Source organism: Anopheles nili, chromosome 3 (assembly GCF_943737925.1).
Source record: "Anopheles nili chromosome 3, idAnoNiliSN_F5_01, whole genome shotgun sequence".
Lineage (NCBI taxonomy): Eukaryota > Metazoa > Arthropoda > Insecta > Diptera > Culicidae > Anopheles > Anopheles nili.
The window spans coordinates 41,853,715-41,880,131 of record NC_071292.1 but is presented as its reverse complement, the minus strand read 5'-3'; the positions used below and the strand labels follow the sequence as shown (position 1 = coordinate 41,880,131).

Genomic DNA, 26,417 nt, shown 5'->3' with positions numbered 1-26,417 from the left:
ATGCATATGTTTATTCAGGTTCCAGGGGAATTCCAGTACGGGTTGGCGGATGCATATGTTTATTCAGGTGCAAGAGTACAGGTGATCATAAAATTGGTGATTAGCTTTTATGATGTCGCTGAGTAGGTAAGCGGTTGCTTATTCGTCTCAGGCCTTTCCATTATTGTAGATATTGTAAAAAATAGAAGATACGTGACGATGGATGATAACTCACGCATACACGCATACATTGTTTTGATTTTTATTCTAAAAGCAATGCTTTGCTCCCCTGCCTAATGCTTTCTGACAGACAACCTCTCGTGCATAATTAGTTTTTTTTGAATATCAATAGCGTTGGTTTAATACAGTGTGCAAGTTATAATATAATTCTAAAATGAACGCTTTGCCACCATCTTTACATTGGTTGGACGCTAGAAATTCCTACAATGCTGAAGCAGTAGGAAAAGGTTTCAAATCTATCTACTCTTAGCCAGCTGGCGTACTTGTATTGTTGATTAACTATATAAATATTAATAGGTGACGCGACGATTGCAAGAAAAACAGTTTCTCGAGTTGAAACGTGCACTTCAAATAATCGAAATATAAGTTCGCCGCCACCGCTGGTGTATTATAAAACTACGAAAACAAAACCAAAAAAAAACAGCCATGCCGGTGCCTTCACGTAGATTTGAAGATGAATCTTCCGTTTATGATCCATTAGATGTAGTGCGCAGTGAATACGCATCGATGAGTTATGACGAAAGATCTTTGATTAACATTCAAAGCAACAATATGCCGCTACAACCTGCACCTAACAACAATAACCTGCATCAAACCGAACTTATATGCAAAGAAATAGAAAACTTTAGTTATGAAATAAAAGAAAACAACAAACAGATATACATACTGTCGAAAGCCATGATTCAGTTTAAGCATGCTATAAAACGGCCGAAAAATGTATTACCACCAAACATTACAAGTGTATTCGATTTTGATAAAATAAGTTGTGAACAACAGTTGATGTTTTTTGAAGCATTTCTCGAAGATAAGGAGAGTTTTCAAAATTTTCTAACAGATTTACGTCGATCTTTAAATGCAAATTCACCTGAAAATAATATGAATGAAGCTCTTCGAACATTGTTTGAAGACCATTTTCTGTAAAAAATGTAGTTGGACGGGTGCTGGAAAAAATGAATTAAAAATTCCTTTTCGTAATTTTAAATCCATACATAAACTATTTCGTGAAATAAGTGGATTAGAGAAAAAACGGATTATCAGCTGTGGAACTGTTTTTAAAAAAATCTTAAAAATGCAAATAGCAGAGTGTAATGTAAACACCTTCGCAAAAATGTTTGTATTGATCGAAAACCTAAAACCGTATGTTCGCACAAGATGTTTAACCTTAACGAAGAATTGGTTTCGTCAAAATATCAATTGAGCAGAATGGACCGTAGTGATTTGAATGGATGCTATTTTAAAAATTCCCGTGAAGATTTGGAAAACATTTATAAAGACTTTGATAGTAAATATCAATAATTGGTAAACGAAGCTGGTCCAAGCCGATACAAGCAAGTGCCGTACTGTTCTTTAGGTAAGTAAAAAAACATTGCTCTACAAGCAAATAAGAGCGTGTGCAGTGAATGTGCTTGTGTGAAGAGCGTGAACTGTAGTGAAGAAGTTGTGTATGAAAATAAAAAGTGCAGTGATTTTTGCAAAAAAAGAAAGACTTTTTGCTTTAAAAAGTTTAAAATAGTGAAACAGTATACATACCATTGCAAAAAACTTATGTTATTTAAAATAGATATAACAAAGAAAAGAAGATTTTATTTAGGTGAAAGTGATTAAAAAAATAAAAATGTGCAGAAACATGAATTAAGGCAGAATATAACGTATATATACATAATTTTTTTGTTTATTCGCAGATACTTCATCTGATGAAGTTAGTGATGGAGCATCTGACGGAGCATCAGGTGAGCTTCCTCCCATAAAAAGAAATCGAATCGATTTTATTGAAAATATCTCCGGCCAGGGGGATGTAGTGCGATTGGGGCTCACGATCACGAGGACATTAAACCGGATGAGGACGACTGCTCTGAGGAAGATGATGAGGCAGTCGATTGGGACGATGTGTACCGTATGTTTGATGACATGTCTTTAAAAGATTGTTTTCGACACCTTGCGGTTGCACACCAGCTCCCCCGTTCAGTGGTCAATATGATGCTGGCCATCCTACGGGAGAAACTAGATTTAAATCTTCCTAAAGATGCGCGGACATTGATTGGTACACCAACCCGTGTTAGTAGTCAAGTTGTGTCTATCCGGGGAGGTGATTTTTGGTATGGAAGTTTAGGATCTGCCCTGACAAAATACATTACACCTGTAACTGTTTCAAACATATCTATTCCTGAAGAGACACAGTTTTCATTGGAGGTGTCAATCGACGGGCTACCATGGAACAAAAGTGGGCCAATCCAGCTTTGGCCCATTCTTATGAAGGTGGTAGAGTTGCCAAAGCTTCCGATTATGACGGTGGCCACATTCAGTGGAACGGTAAAACCGGCAAGCATTGAAGAGTTTTTGCAGTCGCTAGTAGATGAGCTGAATGAAATTCAGCAAGGAGGTTTGAGCGTTGGCGAGAAAACGTTGAATTTTAATGTTCGCAATTTTCTCGCTGACTCGCCGGCTCGAAGCTTCATAAAAGGTAAGTTACATAAAGCTTATGAAAGATGTCAAACATTATACTAATAGATCTGTTTAATTTTACTATTTTATTTTCAGCAACAACAAGCTTCAATGGGATGCACGGTTGTTTAAAGTGTTCTTGTGTAGGAGAATACATTCCCCAAGGTAAAAAAGTTTTTTTCGATGCATTGGATGCTCCCCTGCGTACGGACGCAGGCTTTCGATCAAGAGTATGTGCGTACCACCATAAATTGTGGCGTTCGCCGTTAGAAGATTTAGATAATTTTGATTTGATAAAAAACGTGCCTGTTGGCGAGCGTTTGCACCTTATTGATCTGGGAGTGACCGAGAAAATACTCCGAGAGCTTCTAGAAGGCAAATTTGAAAGATGTCCTCGGTGGTCCCCTCAACTAAAGGAAGCTGTTTCTCGATTTACAAGACAGGTACGACTTCCTTCTGAAATACGCCGTTCGCTTAGAAGCGTTCGGTATGTCGCTTTTTGGAAGGGTACCGAATTTCGTACCTTCCTGCATTATACGAGTGTTGTGGTCCTGAAAGACTGTTTAGATCCTCACGTATACAGTCACTTCTTACTCTATTTTTGCGGTATAACAATACTATCTTCTTCGTTCTACCAGCACTTATGGCGTCGTGCAAAAGATTTCCTTTCCAGATTAGTAAAGGATTTAGGCTCGATTTATAGTCGTGCACACTTGACAAGCAATGTCCACAATCTTCTACACGTGTATGAAGAGGTTGTAATGTTTGGACAGCCTGACAATTTTTCTGCATATTGCTTCGAGAATCATTTGCAGCAGATCAAAATTTCCAACATGCTGTGGAACACCCATTTGAATCTCACCGTGGTATGAGGCAAGGTGACGGGACTCAGACAGACTCTAAATACAAAACTAAAGCCTTAGGATCGTAGTTAAAAACGGTAAAAGTGTGACATCCACGTCGTGGAGTAGGATTGCTGGCATGTTAAACGGCAAAACATAGCTTCTGCAGTAGTGGCAAACAATATTGTCCAAGATATTAGTGGAGAGTCTTCCGCTTTAGCCGACAGCAGCAAGACAGCAAAAGGCTAGACTTGTTTAATGCTAGCTTGGATATTGTTTCAAATCATCTTGGACTACAGAAAAAAGAATTAAGAATATTTGATCACGATTTGAACAGCTGATAAGAACATTTAAATAATGAACAAGAATTAGAGTCATTTAATGACAATTTAGGAAATGGAATTTTTTAACAGATGTGCTGTCATATTTAGAAAATAACTTAGATCAAAGTAACAGAGAAAATCTTATGATTAAAGAAACAAGAGATTTAATATTTTCAAAAAACGTTATTTGAGCGAGTTAACTATTGTTGCCACAGCCCTTTTGCCCAGACGTACCTAGCTTTATGACAGCTACCTATAAAATAGGCATCGACTGCATAAACAACCGATCATCTAGACAGCGACATCATAAAATACCCTTAAAAGACACATCCGCCGATCATCGTTACTCTCGCACAGATGTATCCGCTGACCTGTGTTGGAAATTCCCCGATAAACCGCCAAACTTAAGATATTCCAAACCGTCATAAAACAACCGATGAAATTATAAGTCTTCAGCCATCTATCCCGTTCGCACACATATTAGGGGTGACAAACGATACAAATGTTCCAAACAAATATATTACCATTTTTGAATGAATAAATAAAAAAATGCGCCTCAACATACCAGAATGATATTTAGAAAATATCAAGTGATATTTAGAAAATGTTACAACCATAATTTCAATTGTGTTTCAATTTTACTTTTCGTAATATGTTAGTGATTTTTACTAGTTATTTTTCCTTATATTTAATTAGCTATGCGAAGGAGGAAAACATGATACGAAATTGTATGTAATGAAACGTAAAATTTAAATATCAAATGTTTATTTTCAGCTATGGTGTGTTATTTTGCAGTACAAAAATATACTGATTTACGATAAGTCTCAAACCTAAACTTTTAAACATTGGTCTTGGGATGCATTCATTTTGGTTGCAGAAATTTGATGTTGAAATTTTGTCAGTTGTATAACTGGTGAAGTTGGTACGATTTTTGTTTAAAGTTTGAACTAATGTTCTAGTTGATTCGCCGACATATCCAAGAACTACAATCCTTCAAATATTTTGAAATACGTAGGTCAGTTATACAATAATATTCTTTGGATGCATGTACGAAAAAAATAAATTTCTCGCTGTCAATAACAGTAACAGTGTCATAATTTACCAGTATCCTTGAAAGGACCTAACGTTTATAGATCATGCTGACATAACTAATATCTCGCATTCAGTATGGTTTTATGGATGTGCATAGTTTTCATTTGTTCGGAGCTACATTAGAACTTATTAGAGCTGTTGAAATTGAAGAACATCGAAAGAAAACACGTGCAACAAATAAAAGGTGGCGCAGGAAGCGAACTCATGTCGTAACGGAGGTTTCCATGGTACGTGAATTAGCAGAAGAAAATATATGAGACTTCAAAAATTAGTTGCAAATGAGTGAAATAACTTTTAACCTCTTGCTGCAAAAAGTTCAATCACGAATTGCTAAACAAGACAAGGTGATGAGACTTGCGATTCCTCCACGTTCGCGGTTAATTTTGACGCTACGCTTTCTTGCAACTGGACGAAGCTTCCGGGATTTATCATATGCATCAATAATTTCTCCAAACTGCATATCTTCAATAATCATGGAATCATGTGCAGCAATTCAGGAAGGATTAAAACAATACATTTATCTATGATAGTATAAATGAAAATACTAGTTTGTCGTTGCAGTCGGCGTCACAAGTCCTTTTATTTGTTTGCAGCTGCCACAATCCATAGAAAAATGGATACGTGAAGCTGATCTATTTCAAACCCAGCGACAATTTCCCCATTGCTTAGGCGCAATAGACGGGAAACATGTGTTGATTCAAAAACCGGCGCATTCTGGAACGACTTATTTTAACTACAAAGGGAGCTTCAGTGTCGTATTGATGGCAGTTGTGAATGCTGAATATAAATTTTTATCCGTCGATGTTGGTGCAAATGGCCGTATTTCCGACGACAGAGTATTTCGTAATTCATCTTTTGGAAGACTGCTGCATGGCCAACATCTGAATATTCCGCCATCTGCTGAACTTCAAGGTTCAAATATCATCGCACCTTATGTGTTTGTTGGAGATGAAGCCTTTCAACTCACGGATAATTTGATGAAGCCGTACAATGCAGCATCTTTAACACCGCAAAAACGACAGTTTAATTATAAAGTATCCAGAGCAAGAAGTGTGGTAGAATGTGCATTTGGACAGCTCTCTGCACGTTTTCAAATTTTTCGTCAGCCTATTAGAGTCTCCCCACAAAAAGCTAATCAAATAGTATTGGCTGCATGTTATCTTCATAACTTTCTGCAGCTGCATTGCCAAAGTGCACCACATAATGACACAAACACCGTTCAACAAGAACCCTTGACAAATCTTGAGCCATCAAGCACTAGTTCTTCCCGGTCCGCTAACAAATGTGTTGTGTTTTTAAAATTTTTGCGGTGTTTCATTCATACCAATTTATTGCCTTGAAATGCTTCCTTAGCAATGTTTTTAATTATTTTCAGAAATACCAGCTGTAGATGAGAAAAATCTGGTTTTACCCAATTATATGTCTATTATTTAAGTTTAAAATGTATGACAACAAAACAGGCAGTTATTCAAAAGTTTCTTTAGCTAGTTTCTTACAGATAATTTCTTTAGTGATGGTGCAAGGTAGGTCTTGAAAGAGAAAGCAAACCCATTCATATTTATGTAGAAGATGTAACGCGGGTAGAATGTCTCGTCTGCACGGCTAACTATATGGCTATGCCCAAAAATTATAGTCGTTCAAGCCTATATACCTGCAAGGTTATAGCCGTTAGCCTTAAAAATACAAGCCTATTCTGTACAACGTTTGTTGAGTCATGTAAGAAGAATGTATGAAACAATGAATGGTAAAGTAATTAGAGTGAATAAAGATGGATTTAAATTTTGACATTTAGATTTGACAGTACTTTCACTTCTGACAGGGCGCATCCGGGAACATTGGTCTACTGATGAAAAGTAACAGTAGCATACTGGCCGTTGTGAATATTGCCCGATAGAATTTGCGAATAAAAATAATTTGATTTGCTTCTACTTTTCAAGCTATTACAGTCATAGTTATGAAAGTAATTTTGTGTATGCTTAAAGCATCAGAGCTTAAATTGGCTGCGTGTAGTAACGTGCTTCATCATTGAGTGTTGTAAGTAGAGAGGCAGTTAAATAACGTTTTTTGATTGAGAAGTCGAAGTTTGAGAGGTTAATCCTTTTATTCGTGTGTCGAAAATTCACTTTTCTTACATTGCAGAAGATCATACTACTGTCACGCGAAAAGAAACGAAGCAAAAATGAATTCTCAAAAAATTTTTAACGTCAAGAAATTTAGTCAAGTTTCGAACTCGTCTCCAGAAATCTGGGATATCAAGCATAGACGATATGGGAATCGCGAAGATAAAGCGAGAGCTATTGCAGATTTAGAATCGGTGCTTATTAAAGCTAATCCGTGCGCTACAGAATCTGATGTTTTGAAGAAACTAACTAACCTTCGGAAGAGCTATCAGCGAGAAAAGAGGAAAGGTCAGGAGTCGCAACGATCGGGGTCAGGAGTGATGGATATATATATACACCGAAGCTTTGGTATTATCCCCTCTTATCATTTCTTGGGGAAAGTTCTTCAATTACACCGTCAATTAGCAGCAACGCCGATCAGTTGCAATCTGCATTTCCCAATACTGAAACCACACCACCCAATGCAACCACAGAAAACCCAATAATATCCCCTCAACCTGTTGGAAGAAATTTCACAATGACCACACAAAACCGATCGGAAACAACAGAAATAATAGCCAATGCGCGGCGAATGTTAGAAAATGCGTTAGACGAATCAACGCAAATCCATGATTTCACGTTGGACGACACACAACCTGGCACAACCGTTTTTGAAGCACCGAGCCCTGTCCTGCAGCTAAACCAATTAGCTTATGTGGACACCCATAGTCAACCCGATCACAGCATGACAATCTCCGGCAGCATCAATGCTGCTGTGCACAAAACGGTTGTCAGAGATGAAAGAAATCGAAAAAAGAATACAGCAGCGACAGTTTAATTTACTGCACAGTAAAATTGATTTTATATTCGACGAGATGAACGACAATCGGAATACGGAAGACCATGTGAGAGAATGTATTTTTAATAAAATAGATAGTAAGGATAAGTTAGATAATTTTGAAAACCAATTAGCTGAACCTAATGGGGCATACGAAGAAAAGATTAGAACGGAAATTTTAAGATATGTATGTTTAAAGGAAACTCGAAATACCAAATTCATCAAACATTTGATTTGATATTTTCACGTGAATTTTTAGCTAAATGTAGCTGGACAGGGAAAGGAGCAAAAGGAGAAAAAAATAGCTTTTAAGGCATACACCAGCGTGATAAACTTGTTTTTGAAAATAGGGGTAACTGCGTTACAAATTCCAAGCAAAGAATTTGTTTGTGAATATATTTCAAACAAATTACGACACGCTCACAATAGGAGCCAAGCAATGGGAAAAAGGAGGTCAACACCCCATAAAACAAGAAAAGTTTGAAACTATAGTTGTATAAAATAAAGATGTAAGCCTTTCAAAAGAAAAAAAATGCTTCAGTTTTTAACTTCATTGAAATATTTTATATTGCCGTTCTCTTTTGGCGATACATATATTGTTAAATATTTCAATTTATTTCAAGAGTATCAAGCAAAGGAAAAAAATCAAGTCATTCGAACCTATTTTAAACGCTACCGACTTGCATTTTATACTAGGAGGATGACATTCATCCGTATAAGATGCTAAGTTATTCAAATTTCCTTTGCAAATGTTTAATGTGAATGAGCTCATATGTTTGTTGAAAAATTCTTCTCACGTTCAAGATTTCGCCCTTTAATAACTAGTGTTAATCCTCGTTGGGAAGCACTCTCAAACTTCACTACATAGTTTGATTTCGTTAGGAACCATTGATCCTTTTCACGATTCTTCAACATCAACCCTTCTCGAATATGAGCAGTACATTCACTGGTATTATGTTTTACAGTTGGATATTTTACTTTTTGGTTTGTACGCATGAAGTTTTGGTTGATTTGATCCAACTCTGCCAATCTGTTAGCAATTTGCTGAAGGCTTTTAGCCCCGCTTATAACAAGCGGTTTAATCAACCTTAATTTGTTTTCGAATTTGTAGGTTGAGATGTCAGGCAGCGGTCCAAACCTATTTACATCGTCAGCTATGTACAACAAATTATGTACATTGCTCGTCATCCCATTTTTGCCAAAAATGTCGTCATAGTCTAAGACGACTATGACTTTTTAAGCATTTGTTCCGCTTTTTTCCAATAGCATTTGTAAGCAGAGGATGAGAGAATAGTTATAGACAATATGAACATTTTTTGTTGCTATTTTGTTCTATCACTTATAAACTCCCTCAGAACAACTAGACTGCCATAATGTAGGAAGGAGCTAAATTCTGTTGCCTTCCACTTTTCTAAACATTTTAACGTTCTGAACTTCCGATGTATTTCAGAAGGCAGCTGAATTTCTATCAGCATTTTTGAGATTCTGTCACACTCCTGAGCTGACCATCTTCTTTGGCTATCACTCTCCCCATATTTCCATCTTTTTAGTAGCTTTTTAACTACCCCATGATCGATCAGATGGAGACGGTCCGCTACTATAACATCATCAATTATGTTGAAATTAATCAAATCCAACAAAGGAGTCATTTTCTTTTGATGATGCGGCATGTATGCACCTCTTCGAAACTCCTCATCTGTTCGTTTTGCGGCTTCAATACCCCTAAAAATTGTTCTATGATTTTCCATTGTACCTTGTACCACACATTTCATACACCCATGCAGCCCATTGAAATTAGCGATACCTGTAAATGAATACGATACAAACAAAAAACCATTATCAACATTCAGATAAACTTGGAAAACATGTAAGCGTCTATTATTCACATGTTCCACGATTTACTTTTGGCCAAATCTCTCGCCGGAGTATCGGCAACGAGATACAGCACTTTTATAGAAATGATTCTATTGCAAACTACCAATCCTGTTTGGCACAAATCATTCAGCTCGTTCACCAAAGGACGTAGGTATTGCTCGATATTTCGGGGTTAGCCAGAGCCACAAAAAATGTCGACTACCATTGGCGCTATTTTTGGCAATTCCTGAACGCTGATTAAAATTGGCCAAAATTCCAAATTTGTACTTTTTTGAAGCGGTAGCCCATCTAAAAAAAGACTTAAGCTTAGCCTTGAAATGTTCGTTTCAAGGATACTTGATGCGATGAACGGAACAAATTAAAAATGCATGCTAAATATAACATTTGTCAAGCATATAAACCCACTCGATTTTTATACTTTCACTACTTACTGGAGCTTATTTTGAAGGCAAGCTTTGATACCTTGGTACCATAACTGACCTCCATCCACATTTTCAATATGAGCAGGGCTTGTGGGCGTCTTCAGAAGCGTTCGAGAATCTTTAGGCAGGGAGGAATCGCATTTTGCTCGTAAAATTTGCAATAAAAAGTTGAGCGACTTATGGTAAATGTTGAACATAAGCGCCCAGACTTGCAAACATACGATTAATGACGAATTTCCTGTGTCAAAAGCTTCGCTAGCTTCATCTGACCACTCTTCGCTAACACTAGCGCACTGAACTCTGGGAGGATTAGATTCTTCCAAATCGTCCTCGCTAGCCGTATCCATCCTTGAAAAGATGGTGGCGGAGCAAACGACGTTGTTGGTGGAGCACTTAGCGTGGGTGTTTGTTGAAAACGCGATTCATCAGAACTTGAATCTGTTTTCAACACATTTTCCTGCGTCTTAGCAACCTTGTAAACCATACCGGTTTTTTTTCACAAACTTTGAAAATGGAATGTTTGCCATATCTTTGTTTGTTTCGCTAGTATATTGCACAATCAATCTTAGACCACAAAGCTTTGAAGAATGTTTTGCAAATCATCGTCTAGCAATTGCCAATTAATCCAAAAAAAAAAGAAAATAAGTAAAAGTAAAAGTTTTACAAAAGGTATCTCTTTCTTTCTCGTAACCATAAGAAGAAGAAATAGTTAAGTTATTTCAAAGAGAGCTTTTACTAGATCGTCGGGAGAGAATAACGGTTGAAAACGCTCATTTCGTTAATAAATCTAGTACAGGTGCTAACCCATTCTAGCCCGATAAAAAGGGTTAACGACCGACTTGAGCGAAAATGATACCGGTACCGGAGAGCATTTCAGGCGAATCGCTCTCGTCACTGCTGTTGTTACAAATGACATTTGTAATGCTCTCGCACCCACTGAGTGAACCGGTTCAGAACCGAGAAGGATTTAATATAAAGGGCAGAACGAGGGTCCTGCGAGGCCTCTTTTCTTCGCGACCAATAAATGACCTCTTTAAAGTGTTTTCCTTACTACCTTGGAAGAACACTAGAAAAACGCCTTTTTCTTGCGTAATTGCATTCGCAACACATGTCGTAACGGAGGTTTCCATGGTACATGAATTAGCAGAAGAAAATATAAGAGACTTCAAAAATTAGTTGCAAATGAGTGAAATAACTTTTAACCTCTTGCTGCAAAAAGTTCAATCACGAATTGCTAAACAAGACAAGGTGATGAGACTTGCGATTCCTCCACGTTCGCGGTTAATTTTGACGCTACGCTTTCTTGCAACTGGACGAAGCTTCCGGGATTTATCATATGCATCAATAATTTCTCCAAACAGCATATCTTCAATAATCATGGACTCATGTGCAGCAATTCAGGAAGGATTAAAAGAAGGTATGATAGTATAAATGAAAATACTAGTTTGTCGTTGCAGTCAGCGTCACAAGTCCTTTTATTTGTTTGCAGCTGCCACAATCCATAGAAAAATGGATACGTGAAGCTGATCTATTTCAAACCAAGCGACAATTTCCCCATTGCTTAGGCGCAATAGACGGGAAACATGTGTTGATTCAAAAACCGGCGCATTCTGGATCAACTTATTTCAACTACAAAGGGAGCTTCAGTGTCGTATTCATGGCAGTTGTGAATGCTAAATATAAATTTTTATCCGTCGATGTTGGTGCAAATGGCCGTATTTCCGACGACAGAGTATTTCGTAATTCATCTTTTGGAAGACTCCTGCATGACCTACATCTGAATATTCCGCCATCTGCTGAACTTCAAGGTTCAAATATCATCGCACCTTATGTGTTTGTTGGAGATGAAGCCTTTCAACTCACGGATAATTTGATGAAGCCGTACAATGCAGCATCTTTAACACCGCAAAAACGACAGTTTAATTATAAAGTATCCAGAGCAAGAAGTGTGGTAGAATGTGCATTTGGACAGCTCTCTGCACGTTTTCAAATTTTTCGTCAGCCTATTAGAGTCTCCCCACAAAAAGCTAATCAAATAGTATTGGCTGCATGTTATCTTCATAACTTTCTGCAGCTGCATTGCCAAAGTGCACCACATAATGACACAAACACCGTTCAACAAGAACCCTTGACAAATCTTGAGCCATCAAGCACTAGTTCTTCCCGGTCCGCTAACAAATGTGTTGTGTTTTTAAAATTTTTGCGGTGTTTCATTCATACCAATTTATTGCCTTGAAATGCTTCCTTAGCAATGTTTTTAATTATTTTCAGAAATACCAGCTGTAGATGAGAAAAATCTGGTTTTACCCAATTATATGTCTATTATTTAAGTTTAAAATGTATGACAACAAAACAGGCAGTTATTCAAAAGTTTCTTTAGCTAGTTTCTTACAGATAATTTCTTTAGTGATGGTGCAAGGTAGGTCTTGAAAGAGAAAGCAAACCCATTCATATTTATGTAGAAGATGTAACGCGGGTAGAATGTCTCGTCTGCACGGCTAACTATCTGGCTATGCCCAAAAATTATAGTCGTTCAAGCCTATATGCCTGCAAGGTTATAGCCGTTAGCCTTAAAAATACAAGCCTATTCTGTACAACGTTTGTTGAGTCATGTAAGAAGAATGTATGAAACAATGAATGGTAAAGTAATTAGAGTGAATAAAGATGGATTTAAATTTTGACATTTAGATTTGACAGTACTTTCACTTCTGACAGGGCGCATCCGGGAACATTGGTCTACTGATGAAAAGTAACAGTAGCATACTGGCCGTTGTGAATATTGCCCGATAGAATTTGCGAATAAAAATAATTTGATTTGCTTCTACTTTTCAAGCTATTACAGTCATAGTTATGAAAGTAATTTTGTGTATGCTTAAAGCATCAGAGCTTAAATTGGCTGCGTGTAGTAACGTGCTTCATCATTGAGTGTTGTAAGTAGAGAGGCAGTTAAATAACGTTTTTTGATTGAGAAGTCGAAGTTTGAGAGGTTAATCCTTTTATTCGTGTGTCGAAAATTCACTTTTCTTACATTGCAGAAGATCATACTACTGTCACGCGAAAAGAAACGAAGCAAAAATGAATTCTCAAAAAATTTTTAACGTCAAGAAATTTAGTCAAGTTTCGAACTCGTCTCCAGAAATCTGGGATATCAAGCATAGACGATATGGGAATCGCGAAGATAAAGCGAGAGCTATTGCAGATTTAGAATCGGTGCTTATTAAAGCTAATCCGTGCGCTACAGAATCTGATGTTTTGAAGAAACTAACTAACCTTCGGAAGAGCTATCAGCGAGAAAAGAGGAAAGGTCAGGAGTCGCAACGATCGGGGTCAGGAGTGATGGATATATATATACACCGAAGCTTTGGTATTATCCCCTCTTATCATTTCTTGGGGAAAGTTCTTCAATTACACCATCAATTAGCAGCAACGCCGATCAGTTGCAATCTGCAATCCCCAATGAATGAAACCACACCACCCAATGCAGCCACAGAAAACCCAATAATAACCTCTCAACCTGTAAGAAGGAATTTCACAATGACCACACAAAACCGATCGGAAACAACAGGAATAACAGCCAATGCGCGGCGAATGTTAGAAAATGCGTTAGACGAATCAACGCAAATGTGCCTGTTCGCCCAAGATGTTCAACCTTAACGAACAATTGGTTTCGTCAAGGAGTTATTTGTTTGACAGTCCAGCAAGTGATGATTTGAGTGAATAGTGAGTTGCCACTCCCGTGAGTGGCACTCAAAAATTGTATAAAAAGGAAGAAAATTAAAGGAATGGCCTCTTTGCTATCTTTGCCTTTCGACACCACAAGCAGCGAAATTGTTAATAAAGTGATCCGAAACTTATGCGATTGTTCAGTGCCTATCATTAGCAATTTTACTGCGTCAATTACACGGTAGGAGAAGAATAACTGTTTTTGCTGAAATGCAATCCATGCTGACTCGGGCAGTTGTTGCTCAATACGACAATCCCCAAAGCAATTCTGATGAAGGGATGCCCACCAGCAATAGGGAAAACGATAGAACAATGGCATCGAGAAATATATATATATATATATATATATATATATATATATATATATATATATATATATATATATATATATATATATATATATATATATATATATATATATATATAAGTTAATGTATATATAATTAAGTAATGTCAGTGTATTAATATATTTTTAAGTATAATATATCTATATTGATATGTATATCTATAAACAAATGTATGTATATATATTTACGCTTGCTATAAATACGGCCAGGCCGTTCTTTACAAAATTTATGCTTACATATTAGTTTCCAATTTTTTAGATTTGTGGAAAAATAATTTCTTATTTATTATAAATATATTATTAAATCATATCGCATACTTTTCCTGCATTTCCAAAAGCAAAATATGTAACTTCATTGCCAGCAACTTACTTGCTCTTTCCATCCTTCAAACTCTTATGCGAATTCATTCGAGTTCATTCGATCGAAAAGCTTCACTACTACATACACATCGTTCTGTTCTGTCGGTACCCGTGATTTCGTCGGAACCGCTGGAACCGAACACCGCTCATACAATTTGTATGGAGCGAGGAACGGTTCCCGGTACGGTTCCGTATCGTTTGCACCCACCCATAAAGTACAGTGTCGGATTTAAAACTCCTGGCCTTGACAACATTTTTAACACGATGTTGAAACATGTTGGCCGCGGAGCTATGTCCTTTTTAACCAGCAACTTTAGCAAGTTTCCATTGCATTGGGAAATATCCCAGTTGCAGGCATCTGTGAAAGTCGTTCCAATACGGAAACTAGGGAAAAATCCTTCCCTAGTCTCAAGCTACCGTCCGAACTCTCTCTTACCTGGCATAAGCAAGATTTTTGAAAGGGTGATTTACACTCGGATGGAAGCTCACTGCTCCGACAACAACAACGTTCACAGATGTGCAGTTTGGTTTTAGAAGAGGACACTCTACTGCTCACCAGCTGCAGCGTGTCCTGAATGTCATTAATGACGCAAAATTGTGTGGAAAGTCAACTGGGATGGCCCTTCTGGACATCGAAAAGGCTTTTGACAATGTGTGGCACGATGGCTTATTGCATAAGCTTCGTGCCCAGCAATTTACGACGTACTTGGTGAGAATCATTCAGAGCTATCTGAGTTCTCGTACATATAGGGGGGACAGTGTTCGTCTCCTATCCCAACTGTGCTGGCGTTCCACAGGGGAGTGTCCTAGAACCACTCCTGTACAATTGTTTTACGTCGGATATTGCCGACTTGGCTATTAAAACGCAGTTGTTCCTGTACGCAGACGACACTGCCATTTTATACTCCTCTCTAAATCTGAAGTTCCTTCGTGGAGGACTTCTCAGAGGTTTGGATAGTTACATCCCTTACCTCAATGATTGGAGGATAAGAGTCAATTTTGCAAAGACTCAAGTGATGGTGGTCAGCTACAAACGTCGGATGCTTATGCACTCTGCAAAACTGTGAAATGCCATGCTCCACTGATGTGCACTACCTTGGAGTTTCCATTGATCGAAAGCTTTCTTTTAAAAAGCATGTGGATCACCTTGCTTCCAAAACACTTGGCCTCTTGATGAGTTTGTATCCACTCATCAAGCGCCGCTCGGGACTGTGGAGGTAAAATAAGCTTATTCTCTACCGGAAAGTCATCTTGCCGGTGCTGTTGTACGGATCCAATGTTTGGAGCCATTGCTCAAAAGCGGATATGCTAGCAGTGCAGAGAATCCAGAACAAGTTTCTGAAAATGATTCTCAATTTGCCTACTAGATACCCCACCAGGGACCGGGCATCTAGATGCAGGGACCAGGCATCTAGATGCAGGGATCCCTTTGATAAGTGAGCGCATTGAAGCCGATTTCATGCGTCTCCAACTCACCTCCCGGAATTCAACCTCTGCGTTAATCCGGGATCTTTTTATTAAGGTAATTTTTTGAGTAGTATGTAGCTATGTTTAAGGCTTTAGTTGTAGGTATTTTCATAGTTTTAAGTTATTTTTAGGATAAAGTGGGGTTTGCCCCGATAGATGGCCTTGCGTTATCCACCTCCAACTCATATGCTGCGAACATTTTTAATTATGTAAGGACAACTTAGGAAGACCACGTATGTTTAATATTTAGATAAAAATGTAACGGCTCAGAGCCACTCTCTAGCGCAGACACTCCAAGAAGCAGGGAACCTAGTTAAGTTATCAGCTAAGATGACAACATGTATATGAGCATTTTAAGTGTAATAAACACATCACTTTTTAAGTTCTTTAAAAAAAATTAGTGGTCTTATTTTAAAAGTGAATCAAAAGTTCTGTGCAGATATCATTAGCAAAAATGAGTTTGAATGCAAAAAATCTTAATCGTAGAAAATCTGGAGGTCTTGAGGATAAGGAAAATCAACCTCCCTCCAAAAATGGTAAGTAACGCATTTCATTCAAACGCTGCTTCGATTTACGTTATTTGGTGGGAAAAAATTATACGCCTGCAACGTGATGTACAAAAGTGTAGGTTAAATATTATAATGCTATCAATGTAAATAACGCTATATATCTCTTTATAGCGCCTACAAATGTTGCTGAAATATTAGATTATCTTAAGCAGAGCCCTTGGCGAACGGAGCCAAACGGTTTTAAGCCATGCGTTTCGGCCACAAGCGGATCCGATTCAAACGCAGCAAAACCAAATGCATTATTGCCTAGCTCTCCGATTGAAGGTACGCCGATGGCAAATACATCGAAATCTGCATCAGGTAAAATGAACGTAGCCTGCTCACGTCAAATATTTTTTATTAAATTTTGTTAACTAATTAAATGCTATTTTGTACAGTTTCAATGACTAGACAGCTCCTTATTTATTTACCACCGCCAAGTAGAAATGTAACTCTAGATAGTATCAGTGAGTTTTAGACAATTGTCAAAGTGTCCCAATTGCTCATTTAGTTACTTTACAGATTTCACGTTGGACGACACACAACCTGGCACAACCGTGTTTGAAGCACCGAACCCCGTCCTGCAGCTAAACCAATTAGCTTATGTGGACACCCATAGTCAACCCGATCACAGCATGACAATCTCCGGCAGCATCAATGCTGCTGTGCACAAAACGGTTGTCAGAGATGAAAGAAATCGAAAAAAGAATACAGCAGCGACAGTTTCATTTACTGCACAGTAAAATTGATTTTATATTAGACGAGATGAACGACAATCGGAATACGGAAGACCATGTGAGAGAATTTATTAATAATATAATAGATAGTAAGGATAAGTTAGATAACTTTGAAAACCAATTAGCTGAACCTAATGGGGCATACGAAGAAAAGATTAAGACGGAAATTTTAGGATATGTATGATGAATTTGGTACTTCGAGTTTCCTTTAAACAAACACTTGATTTGATATTTTCACGTGAATTTTTAGCTAAATGTAGCTGGACAGGGAAAGGAGCAAAAGGAGAAAAAAATAGCTTTTAAGGCATACACCAGCGTGATAAACTTGTTTTTGAAAATAGGGGTAACTGCGTTACAAATTCCAAGCAAAGAATTTGTTTGTGAATATATTACAAACAAATTACGACACGCGCACAATAGGAGCCAAGCAACGGGAAAAAGGAGGTCAACATCCCATAAAACAAGAAAAGTTTGAAACGCTAGTTGTATAAAATAAAGCTGTAAGCCTTTTAAAAGAAAAAATTCTGTTTTTAGTTTCATTGAAATATTTTATGTTGCCATTCTCTTTTGGCGATACATATATTGTTAAATATTTCAATTTATTTCAAGAGTATCAAGCAAAGGAAAAAAATCAAGTCATTCGAACCTATTTTAAACGCTACCGACTTGCATTTTATACTAGGAGGATGACATTCATCCGTATAAGATGCTAAGTTATTCAAATTTCCTTTGCAAATGTTTAATGTGAATGAGCTCATATGTTTGTTGAAAAATTCTTCTCACGTTCAAGATTTCGCCCTTTAATAACTAGTGTTAATCCTCTTTGGGAAGCACTCTCAAACTTCACTACATAGTATGATTTCGTTAGGAACCATTGATCCTTTTCACGATTCTTCAACATCAACCCTTCTCGAATATAAGCAGTACATTCACTGGTATTATGTTTTACAGTTGGATATTTTACTTTTTGGTTTGTACGCATGAAGTTTTGGTTGATTTGATCCAACTCTGCCAATCTGTTAGCAATTTACTGAAGGCTTTTAGCCCCGCTTATAACAAGCGGTTTAATCAACCTTAATTTGTTTTCGAATTTGTAGGTTGAGATGTCAGGCAGCGGTCCAAACCTATTTACATCGTCAGCTATGTACAACAAATTATGTACATTGCTCGTCATCCCATTTGTGCCAAAAATGTCGTCATAGTCTAAGACGAACTTGTTAAGCGTTTGTTCCGCTTTTTTCCAATAGCATTTGTAAGCAGAGGATGAGAGAATAGTTATAGAACAAAATAGCAACAAAAAATGTTCATATTGTCTATCACTTATAAACTCCCTCAGAACAACTAGACTGCCATAATGTAGGAAGGAGCTAAATTCTGTAGCCTTCCACTTTTCTAAACATTTTAACGTTCTGAATTTTCGATGTATTTCAGAAGGCAGCTGAATTTCTATCAGCATTTTTGAGATTCTGTCACACTCCTGAGCTGACCATCTTCTTTGGCTATCACTCTCCCCATATTTCCATCTTTTTAGTAGCTTTTTAACTACCCCATGATCGATCAGATGGAGACGGTCCGCTACTATAACATCATCAATTATGTTGAAATTAATCAAATCCAACAAAGCAGTCATTTTCTTTTGATGATGCGGCATGTATGCACCTCTTCGAAACTCCTCATCTGTTCGTTTTGCGGCTTCAATACCCCTAAAAATTGTTCTATGATTTTCCATTGTACCTTGTACCACACATTTCATACACCCATGCAGCCCATTGAAATTAGCGATACCTGTAAATGAATACGATACAAACAAAAAACCATTATCAACATTCAGATAAACTTGGAAAACATGTAAGCGTCTATTATTCACATGTTCCACGATTTACTTTTGGCCAAATCTCTCGCCGGAGTATCGGCAACGAGATACAGCACTTTTATAGAAATGATTCTATTGCAAACTACCAATCCTGTTTGGCACAAATCATTCAGCTCGTTCACCAAAGGACGTAGGTATTGCTCGATATTTCGGGGTTAGCCAGAGCCACAAAAAATGTCGACTACCATTGGCGCTATTTTTGGCAATTCCTGAACGCTGATTAAAATTGGCCAAAATTCCAAATTTGTACTTTTTTGAAGCGGTAGCCCATCTAAAAAAAGACTAAAGCTTAGCCTTGAAATGTTCGTTTCAAGAATGTTGCGAATGCAATTACGCAAGAAAAAGGCGTTTTTCTAGTGTTCTTCCAAGGTAGTAAGGAAAACACTTTAAAGAGGTCATTTATTGGTCGCGAAGAAAAGAGAGCCTCGCAGGACCCTCGTTCTGCCCTTTATATTAAATCCTTCTCGGTTTTGAACCGGTTCACTCAGTGGGCGCGAGAGCATTACAAATGTCATTTGTAACAACAGCAGTGACGAGAGCGATTCGCCTGAAATGCTCTCCGGTACCGGTATCATTTTCGCTCAAGTCGGTCGTTAACCCTTTTTATCGGGCTAGAATGGGTTAGCACCTGTACTAGATTTATTAACGAAATGAGCGTTTTCAACCGTTATTCTCTCCCGACGATCTAGTAAAAGCTCTCTTTGAAATAACTTAACTATTTCTTCTTCTTATGGTTACGAGAAAGAAAGAGATACCTTTTGTAAAACTTTTACTTTTACTTATTTTCTTTTTTTTTTGGATTAATTGGCAATTGCTAGACGATGATTTGCAAAACATTCTTCAAAGCTTTGTGGTCTAAGATTGATTGTGCAATATACTAGCGAAACAAACAAAGATATGGCAAACATTCCATTTTCAAAGTTTGTGAAAAAAAACCGGTATGGTTTACAAGGTTGCTAAGACGCAGGAAAATGTGTTGAAAACAGATTCAAGTTCTGATGAATCGCGTTTTCAACAAACACCCACGCTAAGTGCTCCACCAACAACGTCGTTTGCTCCGCCACCATCTTTTCAAGGATGGATACGGCTAGCGAGGACGATTTGGAAGAATCTAATCCTCCCAGAGTTCAGTGCGCTAGTGTTAGCGAAGAGTGGTCAGATGAAGCTACCGAAGCTTTTGACATAGGAAATTCGCCATTAATCGTGTGTTTGCAAGTCTGGGCGCTTATGTTCAACATTTACCATAAGTCGCTCAACTTTTTATTGCAAATTTTACGAGCAAAATGCGATTCCTCCCTGCCTAAAGATTCTCGAACGCTTCTGAAGACGCCCACAAGCCCTGCTCATATTGAAAATATGGATGGAGGTCAGTTATGGTACCAAGGTATCAAAGCTTGCCTTCAAAATAAGCTCCAGTAAGTAGTGAAAGTATAAAAATCGAGTGGGTTTATATGCTTGACAAATGTTATATTTAGCATGCATTTTTAATTTGTTCCGTTTCTCGCTTCTCGTTTCTAGGGAGGTTTCGAGATAAGAAACTGTCTGTCGAGTTCGAGGCAAGTGTTGGAAAGCCTAAAAGAAAAGAGTCACGAAAACAGTCGGATGCTTACCAATCCCAGCACGGAAAAAGTTCTAGGCATGTGGTGGGATACAACCGTTGACGTCTTTACGTTCCGCCTGAACACAAAGCATAACGAGACATTGCTCTCTGGCGAGAGATGGCCCACCAAGCGCGAGATATTGCGCACCTTAATGCTCATCTACGACCCGCTAGGGCTCATCGGAAACTTTCTAATGTTTCTTAAGACCCTGCTTCAGGAAGTCTGGCGATCCGGTTGCGGCTGGGACCAGGTGATCAACAGTGCGTGTGCGGAAAGGTGGGCGAAATGGATCGCCCAGCTATCATCACTCCAAAGGGTTGCCATCAGGAGGTGCTACAGGCTGAACACTTCTGCGAATGCCCAAAACATACAGCTACACGTTTTCTGTGATGCAAGCGAGAACGGAATGGCAGCCGTAGCATATCTGCGCTTTGAGGAAGGCGAAGGCATAGAATGCGCGAGTAGCTCCGCTGAAATTCTTATCCATCCCACGTCTCGAGCTACAAGCAGCGGTAATTGGAGCACGGTTTGCAGCCAACGTCATCGCGTCGCATCGACTCGCAGTCACGTAGCGATTCTTCTGGACCGACTCCCGAAATGTGTTGAGCTGGCTGAACTCCGACCACCGTAAGTACAGCCCGTTCGTAGCTTTCCGGGTCAGCGAGCTTTTGGACTCAACGCGTGCGACTGAGTGGAGGTGGATCAGCACCAAACATAACGTAGCGGATGAAGGTACCAAGTGGCAGCGAAATCCAGATATTAGCCAAGACAGCAGATGGTTTCGCGGTCCAAATTTCCTCTGGGAGCCGGAAAATAAGTGGCCGCTAGATGACGCACCCCAGAAGGGAACATCTGAAGAACTCCGACGTAGCGTCCATCACCATATCGTAAATGAACCACTAACCGAGAGCAATCGCTTTCGTCCTGAGATTCGTCAACAATGCCAAGCACCGCGCACGAAGGGAACCAACCACACGAGGACCCATTACGCAGGAAGAGCTCGACCTCTCAGAAAAGCTCGTCATAGGGCAAGTCCAATACGAATCTTACCCAGTCGAAATCAGGATCCTACAAAAGAATAGAATTCATCACGACGTTACGAACAAACTAAGGAAGGACAGTTCATTATACAAATTGTCACCTGAACTGGATGATTGCGGAATTATCCGGATGCGAGAGCGACTAGACAACTGCACCATAGCGAGCGAATCCCTACGAAGGCCGATAATCCTCCCCAGGCGGCACCACGTCACCGGTTTGATTATGATGCATGATTATGATTATGGAGTTCAACCAAATTCGCCATACATGCCAACACTGCAACAATATAAAGGTAAAGCCGGAAAGCCCGCAAATGGGAAACCTACCACGATGCCGGACTGCAGTGGCACAACGTGCGTTCACGCATACCGGACTGGATTATTTCGGGCCACTCTACGTCGTCGTTGGACGCCGTAAGGAAAAACGGTGGGGAGTCCTATTTACGTGCCTCACAACCCGAGCAATACACCTGGAACTGGCACATACGTTAAATTCGGCATCCTGCATTCTGGCAATTCAACGATTCATCGCCAGAAGGGGCACGCCGAGAGAGATCATCTCCGATAGGGGCACCAACTTCGTAGGAGCGTCGCGAGAACTTAAGGCGGCCGTCAAGGAAGTAAATGAGGGCCAACTAATTGAACGATTTTGTGACTCCAATTTTAGGTGGACATTTAACCCCCCTGCGGCCCCTCATTTCGGTGGGTGCTGGGAGCGCCTCGTTCGATCGGTGAAAAGGATACTGATTGACTTCAACCTACCCCAGCTACCGTCGGATGTAGTCCTACAGTCCACCCTGGCGGAAATAGAAAACAACGTAAATTCAAGGCCAGTGACGTACGTACCGCTGAACGACGAGCTAGATGCCCCCATCACTCCGAACCACTTACTGTTGGGTAGCTCCGACGGATGCAAACCGTTGACCAGTTGGGATGATACACCTTCGGCAATTAAGGCGGCACGGAGAGCTTCGAAAAGGAACGCAGATATATTCTGGCGAAGATGGGTGTCGGACTACATGCCTACACTAACTCATCGAACGAAATGGTTTCGCCCAACTCGTCCGATCCAGGAAGGAGATTTAGCAGTGATCGCGGACGGAAATTTACCCAGGAACCACTGGCCGAAGGGACGAGTAATAGCGGTAGTCAAGGCCGCGGATGGACAGGTCCGCCGCGCAAAAATACAGATCGCGAATGGTATTTTGGAACGGCCGGCCACTAAAATCGCTATACTCGATGTAAAGTGTCAAAACCACGAGGCGGACAGATGTGACAGCGCGAGAGAGTAGAAGGTGCCTACTGAGGTGACACCGGCGGGAAGAAATGTTACAAATGACATTTGTAATGCTCTCGCGCCCACTGAGTGAACCGGTTCAGAACCGAGAAGGATTTAATATAAAGGGTAGAACGAGGGTCCTGCGAGGCTCTCTTTTCTTCGCGCAGTCTGGGAATAGAAACTGCGAGAGCGCACCAGTCTTGTGCGAACGTTCATTGTGACCGGTCGTTTCTGGACCACCCTCCGTGTTTTTGCTATTTCGAGCGCGCTCGAAATAGCTTTCTCTTAGTGACCTGTACAGTGACAGTGATTCGTGTAGTGAAAGCCCACCTGTGAGAGAAACAATCGCGTTTTTATTACAGTGCAGTGTGGACAATTAAAAACCAAATAACTTTACTGACAGTAGTTCCAAAAAAACAGTGCCCCTAGGTGGCCGACACCATGTCGGAACCACCTTCCAATGAGAGGGATTTTCCCCCTCTCGGGTCTAGAACCCAAAGGTCCAGACCAGTCCCTCACTGGATGGACAAAAACAACGAAAGTGGGGATCTATTATTCCTTGTTTTAAGTGCCAGTGAAAATAAGACCCTACCCTCCAATCCGTTCATCATCGGCAAATCTCTCGAAGACGCAACTGGCAGTACTACGATCCAAGGAAACTCCATTGAAAACGGCAGTAAGTTCCTTTTGAAAACCCGTTCCCAAGCCCACTTCCAGAAACTCCAAAAACTAACCAAACTCATCGACAATACCCCCATCACTATCACTCCGCACTCCACAACACAGTTAACACAGTTCAATGTGTCATCATGTCCCCGGACTTGAAGAACCTCTCTGACGACGAAATCCTAACCAACTTGAAGGACCAACATGTAGTAAGCGTTTGTCGTTTTACCCGTAGGGTAAACTGTGGAAATCATTCCCACCAACTCCTTTCTACTCCGCATCGCTCTGACCCAAATCCCTACCTGCATTCGCCTTGGGCCGCTTATAGTAAAACCACGCCCCTACTACCCGAAACCAATGATCTGCATAAACTGTGCCCGGTTTGGTCACACTAAACTACGTTGCAAAACCCCAGCCATCTGCAGGAACTGCTGCGCACCCGAACACGGTGACTGCTCAGCTCCTACCAGATGCCTTAACTGCAACGAAAGCCAAAGCCCCTTCGACAAATCCTGCCCTGCCTTTGTCAAAGAACAAGAAGTTCTTAAGTACAAAACCGATCATCTCTGCTCCTATATCGAAGCTCGCGCAGCTATCGAAAAAACCTTCCAAAACCAAAGTCCTGTAAAACAAAGACTGTCATACGCCCAAACCACATCAAACACACAAAACCAAAACACTACACAAGACAATCACAAAAATGACATTTTTAAAGAACTAAAAGAACAGAATCAAAACTACATGATTCAAATGACTCACATGGTTTACGCCATTAACGCTATTAACGAACAAATTGCAAAGCAAACAGAAGCAATCGCACACCTCATGAATAACAGCAAAAAGACCCCCACACCAGACCAGACGTCTAACAAATCCTCCGATACGGAGAACTGCTCCTCCGATTCGGAGAGCACCGTGTCCTCTAACAGGACACAAACCAAACGCCCCTTAAAAAAGGACACTTCTTCGAAAGAGGAAAACCGCTTCCCCAAAAAACTAAATAAAAACCCCTCTTCTCCTCCCACACCCCTAACTACTCTTCCTCCAGCCTCTCCTCAAACCCCTCCCCTTTACCCCAAACCCCCTCTATAACCCCCTTACTCCAAACGGAACTTAACCCAAGGAAAAGTTCCAAAAAACGCTCCTCAAAATGACAAACACAAATCCAACCACCAACCCGCCCCAACTTCAACACCGACCAGACACTTCATCCCCTCACACTACCTTCCAAAACGCACAACACAACAACAAAACTCTAGCCATATCCTGGAACATTCGCAGCTTCAATAAGAACGCTGACGAATTAAAAATCCTCATCACAAGACACAACCCTACATTCATAGCACTCCAAGAAACCACCAAACTACCCAACCTTAACACCTCCCCTTTCAACAAATTCAACTGGTTCCATAACCAAAACATTACAAACCGACATCACTCTGTCTGCATAGGCGCCCTAAAAAGCGTTCCAGCCACAAAAATAAACCTTTCTTCCAACCTCCCAGTAATTGCAATAAAAACCTCCAGTCCCAGATTGGCACCTCAAGCACCGGGTTCGTGCCGGAAGTAATAGTACAATTATCCAAAAACACTTCCAAGAACTGATCCAGATGAAATACAAAAACCACCACCACATCTTCACCGACGGATCCGTTCTCAACGAAGCCGCTGGTGTCGGAATCTACTCCACCAAAGAAAGCAGCGCCATTAAACTACCAGACCACACATCCATCTTCACAGCGGAAGCAATAGCCATGACAATAGCCGCAGAGGAAGGACTTAGTTCCGACCAACCCAACATCATCTTCACTGACAGTGCAAGCGTACTGTCAGCTCTACAAAAAGGAAACTCCCGAGATCAATACATTCAATTCCTCGAGCATATAGCCAACTCAACACCAATAGTCTTCTGCTGGATTCCCGGACATTCCAACATCCGTAGTAACGAAATAGCAGACCAACTAGCCAACGAAGGCAGACTCATCACACCAGCCACGAACAATTCCCTCACCCGACGCGACATCATCACCTGGAGCTACAAAGCGATTTGCAATAGCTGGAACAATAGCTGGATTAACAACTACGGATCACTTCTTCGCTTCATAAAAACCTCAACAGCCGAATGGAAAGACGCACCATCGCCTAAAGATCAACAAGCCCTCTCCAGACTCCGCATCGGTCACACCAGGCTCACACACTCCTACATGCTGGAAAAATCCCATCCACCACTCTGCACCTTCTGTGAAGTGGACATCACTGTTCGGCACCTGCTCACTGACTGATACGGCTATACCAACGAGCGTCAAAACTGCAACCTGGACTCCGACATCGATAAAATTCTTTCAAATGGTTCACTCCAACAAAAAAACCTATTAAAATTCTTGAGAATCACCGGCCTTTACAACAAGATATAAATCAGAAAAAACCATCGAGTTAAACCACAAGCTACAGTACAGAGGCGAATGAAGCTCAGGCTCAAAGCCTCTATAAAAATAACTAACCAACCAACCATCTTTTCTTCGCGACCAATAAATGACCTCTTTAAAGTGTTTTCCTTACTACCTTGGAAGAACACTAGAAAAACGCCTTTTTCTTGCGTAATTGCATTCGCAACAACCCTCTATC

General features: G+C 39.9%; 1 protein-coding gene across 1 annotated transcript; it reads left to right on the top strand.

Annotated features, from left to right (window-relative positions):
- Nucleotides 1-112: 112 nt before the first annotated feature.
- LOC128724356 (uncharacterized) lies at nucleotides 113-21,197 on the top strand. The gene is made up of 4 exons (XM_053818082.1): nucleotides 113-122; nucleotides 1,902-1,949; nucleotides 2,009-2,680; nucleotides 21,025-21,197. The coding sequence occupies exons 1-4, from the start codon at nucleotides 113-115 to the stop codon at nucleotides 21,195-21,197; spliced, it is 903 nt and encodes a 300-aa protein (XP_053674057.1).
- Nucleotides 21,198-26,417: the final 5,220 nt, after the last annotated feature.